The sequence below is a fragment of the Dromiciops gliroides genome, chromosome 4 (genome assembly GCF_019393635.1).
Source record: "Dromiciops gliroides isolate mDroGli1 chromosome 4, mDroGli1.pri, whole genome shotgun sequence".
Classification (NCBI taxonomy): domain Eukaryota; kingdom Metazoa; phylum Chordata; class Mammalia; order Microbiotheria; family Microbiotheriidae; genus Dromiciops; species Dromiciops gliroides.
In genome coordinates this window covers 459,917,540-459,924,858 of record NC_057864.1, presented here as the reverse complement: position 1 = coordinate 459,924,858, position 7,319 = coordinate 459,917,540, and the positions used below count along the sequence as shown (strand labels likewise).

Here is a 7,319-nt window from a genome sequence, read left to right as displayed (position 1 = left end):
AATTAGATAAATCTAGCCACAAAATAAATAAGAAGTGAAAGAGGTGAATAGAATACTAGAAAAGTTAGACATGATAGATGTCTGGAGAAAATTGAATGGGGACAGAAAGGAATATACCTTTTTCTCAGCAGTACATGGCACATTTTCAAAAATTGACCATGTATTAGGGCACAAAAACATCATAGTCAAATGTAGAAAGGCAGAAATAGTAAATGCATCCTTCTCAGATCATGATGCAATAAAAATTACATGTAATAAAGAGCCATGGAAAGGTAGACTGAAAATCAATTGGAAACTAAATAATTTCATTCTAAAAAATGAGTGGGTCAAACAACAAATCATAGAAACAATCAATAAGTTTATCCAAGAGAATAACAATAATGAGACAACATACCAAAATCTATAGAATACAGCCAAAGCAGTGCTTAGGGGAAATTTTATAGCTCTAACTGCTTACATGAATAAAAAAGAGAAAGAGGAAATCAATGAATTGGGCATGCAACTTAAAAAGCTAGAAAAAGAACAAGTTAGAAATCCTCAATTAAATACTAAATTAGAAATCCTGAAAATTAAAGGAGAAATTAATAAAATTAAAAGCAAGAAAACTATAGAATTAATCAATAAAACTAAGAGCTGGTTTTATGAAAAAAATAAAATAGATAAAATATTGGTTAATTTGATTAAAAAAAGAAAGAAGAAAACCAAATTACCAGTATCAAAAATGAAAAGGGTGATCTTACCACCAATTAAGTGGAAATTAAAGCAACAATTAGGAACTATTTTGCCCAACTGTATGCCAATAAATTTAACAATCTAAATGAAATGGATAAATATTTACAAAAATACAAACTGCCCAGGTTAACTGAAGAAGAAATAAAATCCTTAAATAAGCCCATATTAGAAAAAGTAATTGAACAAGCCATTAATGAACTCCCTAAGAAAAAATTCCCAGGGCCAAATGGGTTTATGGGTGAATTCTACCAAACATTTAAAGAACAATTAATTCCAATATTATACAAATAATTTGAAAAAAATAGGTGAAGAAGGAGTTCTACCCAATTCATTTTATGGCACAAATATGGTGGTGATATCAAAACCAGGCAGAGCAAAAACAGAGAAAGAAAATTATAGACCAATTTCCCTAATGAATATTAATGCTAAAATCTTAAATAAGATATTATAAGAAATTACAGCAAGTGATCACCAGGATAATACACTATCACCAGGTGGGATTTATACCAGGAATGCAGAGCTGGTTCAACATTAGGAAAACTATTAACATAATCAACCACATCAATAAGAAAACTAACCAAAATCATATGATTATCTCAATAGATGCAGAGAAAGCTTTTGACAAAATACAGCACCCATTCCTAATAAAAACACTAGAGAGCTTAGGAATAGGTGGAGCTTTCCTTCAAATAATAAGCAGTATCTACCTAAAACCATCAGCAAGCATTATATGTAATGGAGATAAGTTAGAGGCCTTCCCAATAAGATCAGGGGTGAAACAGGGATGTCCATTATCACTTCTATTATTTAATATTGTACTAGAAATGTTAGCTTTAGCAATCAGAGAAGAAAAAGGAATTAAAGGAATCAGAATAGGCAAAGAGGAAACAAAACTATCACTCTTTGCAGATGATATGATGGTGTACTTAGAGAATCCTAGAGAATCAACTCAAAAATTACTTGAAACAATTAACAACTTTAGCAAAGTAGCAGGATATAAAATAAATCCACATAAACCATCAGTATTTCTATACATGACCAATAAAGTCCAGCAGCAAGAGATAGAAAGAGAAATTCCATTTAAAGTAATGGTAAATAATATAAAATACTTGGGAGTCTACTTGCCAAGACAAACCCAGGAACTCTATGAACACAATTACAAAACACTTTTCACACAAATCAAATCAGACCTAAAAAATTGGAAAGATATCAATTGCTCATGGAAAGGCTGAGTTAATATAATAAAAATGACAATTCTACCTAAATTAATGTACTTATTCAGTGCCATACTAATCGGACTACCTAAAAAAAATTTATAGAGCTATCTACAGACCAGAGAAGAGGCCAGGCGAGTGAAGAACCTGCCCCTCCTTAAACACTACTTTAGACCCCCCCTAAAGCTTGGGACAGTATATACTGGAAGTTGTACCCCACTTTAAGAAGGAGTTAAAAGAACAATAAGGGGCAGCTAGGTGGCACAGTGGATAAAGCACTGGCCCTGGATTCAGGAGGAGCTGAGTTCAAATCCAGCCTTAGACACTTGACACTAGCTGACTTTCAAATACAAGACTCTAGAGAAGCATAAAAAGCCCAGGTGTGAATTCATCTCTGGGGACAAATCCCAAAGCAGACCTCAGTTTCCTAAGGCTTGAACCAGGGAAGTTAGCACCTAGTAGGTGTGAATCCAGAGAGGTGGCTCTTAGAGGTTCAGGGGGCTATAAAAGGCATCAGCCTGGGAAGTTCAGGATCAAAGCTTGAATATTGTAAGATTAGTTCTGGAGCTACCCAATCTCAAAGAATCTTGCTAGAAAAAAATGGCAATGGCAATGGCAGAATTTGCTGAAAACCTCAAGGAAGAGCTGACCTGCTCTGTGTGCATTGACTACTTCGATTGCCCAGTGACCTTAGGCTGTGGCCACAGCTTTTGTCTCCTTTGCCTCTTCAGGAACTGGGGAGAAGATGACCAACCCTGCTTCTGTATTCTGTGCAGAAGACCCTTCCAGATGAGAGACTTGGATATCAACTATTGCCTAGGGAAGCTGGCCAACATAGCCAAGGACATGAGACCCTACTTATTGAAGCTGACAACTGAAAGTGTCACATGTGAGAGACATCAGGAGGAACAAAAGCTGTTCTGTGAGGAGGACCAAATACTCCTCTGTGTATCTTGTTTCCAAACCCAGGAACACAGCAGGCATACAGTGCACCCTATAGAAAAGGCTGCAGAGGATTCTAGGGACAAGGTCCAGAACACTTTGGATCTTCTTAGGAAAGAAGTGGAGATAACTCAGGCTGTTCTGGCTGAAGAGAGAAAGACAATGGAGACTTGTGATGAACAGGCATTTGCTTGGAAAGAGATCATCAGAGGGCAATATAAGCAATTATATGGATTCCTGGAGAATGAGGAAAAAAGGCACCTTAAAAATTTGGACAGAGATGAAATAGAGACCATGAAGAATCTAAGAGAAAATGAGGCCAGACTCTCTGAACACCTTCAGAGCTTAAGGGAAGTCATTGTAGACCTGGAGGAAAATGGCCAGAAAGCAGATCTCCAGCTTCTGCAGGTGGTAGGAAGTACATTAAAAAGGAGTCAGTCCTTTGTGAGTAATCGACCAGAAGGTACCACTATTCAACTGCCCATATGCCATATCACTGGGATCTGGGATATGATGAAGAACTTCAGAGTGAATGTGATCCTGGATCCTGAAAGCGCCTGTCCTTATCACATTGTGTCTGAAGATATGAAGACTGTCACCCATGGTGCATATCAGCAGAATATACCTATTGGTCGCCACCAATTTACAGACAATATTATTTTGGGGGCTCAAGTCTTTACCTTTGGGGTGCACTACTGGGAAGTAGATGTGGGAAAGAGTACACAATGGTCAGTGGGTGTATGTAAGGAATCATTGAATAGGAATGCAAATGTTCCATTCTCTCCTGGGGATGTATTTCTCCTTACATATCTTCTGAAGGGAAATACTTACATTCTAATGGGCATTCCTTTGGGCATAGAAAATGAATCATGTTCCACTCTCAGAAGGATAGGGATTTTTCTAGACTATGATCAAGGGCAGATTTCATTTTATAATGCCCTGGAGGGTTATTTATTATTTCCTTTCCCTCTTTGTCACTTTTCTGAGCCCCTGAAACCTATATTTTCTCCTTCTCCCCCAATGGGAGAAGAGAATGGGATTCCAATGACCATTAATCCATGAATATTCATTTCTGAAGAAGCTTCTTTCCTAGATCCTTCTTGAAGGATACAGTTCCAAGTGTAATAGTTTCCAGACCAGCTCTGGGAACTGCTCATGATGTGTGTGATATAAAAGCATTTCTACTGGGTGATTGTGAAAAAGTCATCAGACAGTTATTATTTGGACCCAAATTAATATACAGAGCAAATAAAGACTGTTATTCTACCAGAGCATAGAGTCAAATCTTATCTGTGTCACTTATTTACTTGGATGACCTCAGAAAAGTCAGTTTTCTTTCCTTAGCCTCAGTTTCTTTCTCTGTAAGATGAGATAGTGGCTGAACTCAAAGACTTCCAGCTTCAACTCCAATGATTTCCTACAATCCTCCCTACATTCTTTCCATAGAAATAAGTAAGATTCCCCAAAATTCTACCTCACTCTGCCCATCTCTGATCACTTGAAAACTCATAGTGGTTCCCTATTCTTATAAGACAGTGGCCCTTTGCTCCTTTTCCTGGAAGAAGTTGTGTGATGTTTAAAATCTAATGTGTGTCCTTACCTGCCTCCCTGCAGTTTGGGGGAGGAGGGAAAAGCTAGCTAAGATCTACTGATAAATTCAGCAACAGTTTAGGCTTTTAAGCATTTATTAAAGTATATTAGGGGTTAGCAAAGAGAGAGAGAGAGAGAAAGCTGCCTTCACCTAGCTATCCAAGAGGGAACACGTGAAGTTCCAAAAGTTAGGAAACCTGTCTGCTCTCCTTCTTCTGCCACCACAAGCTTGTTCCCGAACCAAAGAGGCGGATCCCTGGAGCCAGCCTCACCTTCCTACTTCCTGTCTCCCTCCCCAGAAGGGGAGGTCCTTCAAGCTGATTGGTTGAAGGTGGCCTCCTGTTGATGTAGTAGTCTGCAGCCTCTGAAAACAACACCCCATTCAGGACCAACCAGGTGTGGTCTTGATTTAATCAACCTTAAGAAGGTTCTCAGTCAGTCTCTCAGTCAGTCTCTCAGTCAGTCTCTCAGTCAGTCTCTCAGTCGCACCCAATTCAATCAATTCCAATTCATTCTTCAGGTGGGGCGTCTGCCAAATCCCATTATTTTCTCACAATTGTTCTGGTCATTTTTACTATATGTAGAAGTTCTTTGTGATGTTACAAAAGTGTGAGAGGCACGATGTCCAAGTGAATAAAGAACTGGTCTCAGAGTCAGTTTGACCAGGGTTTAAATTCAACTCATTCTGGCTGAGTGGCTCTTAGGCAAGTCACTTAAACTTCTCAAAACCCGAGGGAACCCTCTAAAATTATAGGTTATGGAATTGTTGATCTGATTTGGAAGAGGGTGTAGCCTCGTCAGGTAAGTCTCTCCACCCATAAAATCACAGATCTGGACAAAACAAATTTTTTTGGCAAAACTATAGAGCCAGGACTCTGGAAAACAAGAATTCTGGAGGGCACATGGGGGATGATTTAAAGAGAACTTGAGGCAGAGGATGTCTGATATCGCCACACAAGAAAAACTTGATCCTTTACTGAGCTTAGAACCTATCAGTAATCCTCATCCCTTTTCTGCAAAGGAAGACTGGAAGCATTGGCAATCCGGGGAAACTGACACAATGCAAATAGAGTCCTGGGAAAGGTCACCCAAACTATGGCAGCCACATGGCTGCTACTGAGGGCAGGACCAGGCACAGGCTTAGAGTAGTGAACTTTGGTTTGTTTACTTAAAAAAATAAAACCAACCTGAACCATGGGGCTAGTGAGCCTGCTTCAGACAAACCAAATAGTTCCAAGAAAAATGGGTCAAGTTCAAGAGCAGAACTTCAGGAGACTGGAGGTATAGAAACCTCCATAAAAAGGATAAAGGGGGGGGACAGCTAGGTGGCGCAGTGGATAGAGCACTGGCCCTGGATTCAGGAGGACCTGAGTTCAAATCCAGCCTCAGACACTTAACACTTACTAGTTGTGTGACCCTGGGCAAGTCACTTAACCCCCAATTGCCTCACTAAAAAAAAAAAAAAAAAAAAAAAAGGATAAGGGTGGGGGCAGCTAGGTGGCGCAGTGGATAGAGCACTGGCCCTGGATTCAGGAGGACCTGAGTTCAAATCCGACCTCAGACACTTGACCCTTACTAGCTGTGTGACTCTGAGCAAGTCACTTAATCCTCACTGCCCCAGCAAAAAAAAAAAAAAAGGATAAGGGGCATCCTAGGATCTAGTCCTGCAAGAGTTCTTAAAAGGCCATTTAGTCCTCCTCTCCTTTTCCCCTTCTCCTCCCTCCCCAACTCTCCTTCCCCTCTTCTCCCCCTCCCCTCCTGTCCCTTTCCCTCCCGTATTCCCATCCCCATCCCTCCCTTCCCGGCCTAGACGATGCAGTGGTGGAGACGGCCGAGGAGGCCACAGAGCCGGCCGAGGCGGACATCACAGAGCTGTGCCAGGACCTGTTCTCCAAAATGGCCACGTACCTGACAGGCAAGCTGACGGCTACCAGTGAAGACTATAAACTTCTGGAAAATATGAACAAACTGACTAGCTTGAAGTACTTAGAAATGAGAGATATTGCAGTAAACATAAGTAGAAACCTAAAGGACTTAAACCAGAAATATGCAGCACTTCAGCCTTCTCTGGATCAGATCACTTTAACTGAGGAGCAAGTAGCAGCTCTTGAGCAGGCAGCCTACAAGTTGGATGCATATTCAAAGAAACTAGAAGCAAAGTACAAGAAGTTAGAGGCGATGAACGCTTCTCCAGCACAAAGTCGGACTCCAGGAATGACTGTGAGGGGGTATCGCGCTGGGACGCTTCGACTCCATAAAGAGAAGCCGTCTGGCCGATCCCCGGAGGGTCCCAGCTCGGCTCTGCTTGGATGAGTGACTGGCTGCCCCCGACGTGTGCTTCCTTGTGTGCGGTGGACCAAGGCTTAGACATCAGGATCAACCCCGGCTGGAGCCAACTCCCGGCTCCCGGCTCCTCCCCGCCCCTCTCAGGGCTCCTCTTTGACTGTTCTGAATGTGCCCCTCCCCCATCTCCCCCCTTGTGTTCTTCAACTTGGAAAATAAATGCCGATTTCTCAAAAAAAAAAAAAAAAGGCCATTTAACCTAAATTTTCATTTTCCACAAATGAAGATACTGAGGTCCAGGAAGAAGATGTAATTTGCATAAACTTACATTGGTAGTAAATGGGAGAACTGAGATTTAATTAATTTAATTAATCTTCTACTCCAAATGTAGTAGTAGGCTGTGCTATCTTCCACAAAGGTGTGGAGTGGTGGAGAGAGTTCTAGACTTGGAGTCAGGAAGACCTGGATTCAAATTCCATATCTGATAGCTATCTGACCATGGGCACTGCCAATACCTTCAATGTTCTCCCTCTTCAGCTGTGCTTCCTGGTTTCCCTT

General features: G+C 40.9%; 2 protein-coding genes across 2 annotated transcripts; both read left to right on the top strand.

Annotated features, from left to right (window-relative positions):
- Positions 1–2,546: 2,546 nt before the first annotated feature.
- LOC122755287 (probable E3 ubiquitin-protein ligase TRIML1) lies at positions 2,547–4,047 on the top strand. Its single transcript, XM_044003602.1, has 2 exons — positions 2,547–3,680; positions 3,982–4,047. The coding sequence occupies exons 1-2, from the start codon at positions 2,547–2,549 to the stop codon at positions 4,045–4,047; spliced, it is 1,200 nt and encodes a 399-aa protein (XP_043859537.1).
- A 1,368-nt stretch (positions 4,048–5,415) lies between these two features.
- LOC122755286 (biogenesis of lysosome-related organelles complex 1 subunit 2-like) lies at positions 5,416–6,791 on the top strand. The gene is made up of 2 exons (XM_044003601.1): positions 5,416–5,473; positions 6,289–6,791. Exons 1-2 carry the CDS (start codon positions 5,416–5,418, stop codon positions 6,789–6,791), a joined length of 561 nt encoding a protein of 186 aa, XP_043859536.1.
- The last annotated feature ends 528 nt before the right edge of the window (positions 6,792–7,319 follow it).

Bases quoted from the DNA above. Each gene is read 5' to 3' on its own strand.
- LOC122755287 (XM_044003602.1), top strand. From the start codon at position 2,547: ATGGCAATGGCAATGGCAGAATTTGCTGAAAACCTCAAGGAAGAGCTG. The intron at 3,681-3,981 runs GTATTTCTCCTT...CTTCTTTCCTAG, and splicing joins TTCCATTCTCTCCTGGGGAT to ATCCTTCTTGAAGGATACAG.
- LOC122755286 (XM_044003601.1), top strand. From the start codon at position 5,416: ATGTCTGATATCGCCACACAAGAAAAACTTGATCCTTTACTGAGCTTA. The intron at 5,474-6,288 runs GTAATCCTCATC...TTCCCGGCCTAG, and splicing joins ACTGAGCTTAGAACCTATCA to ACGATGCAGTGGTGGAGACG.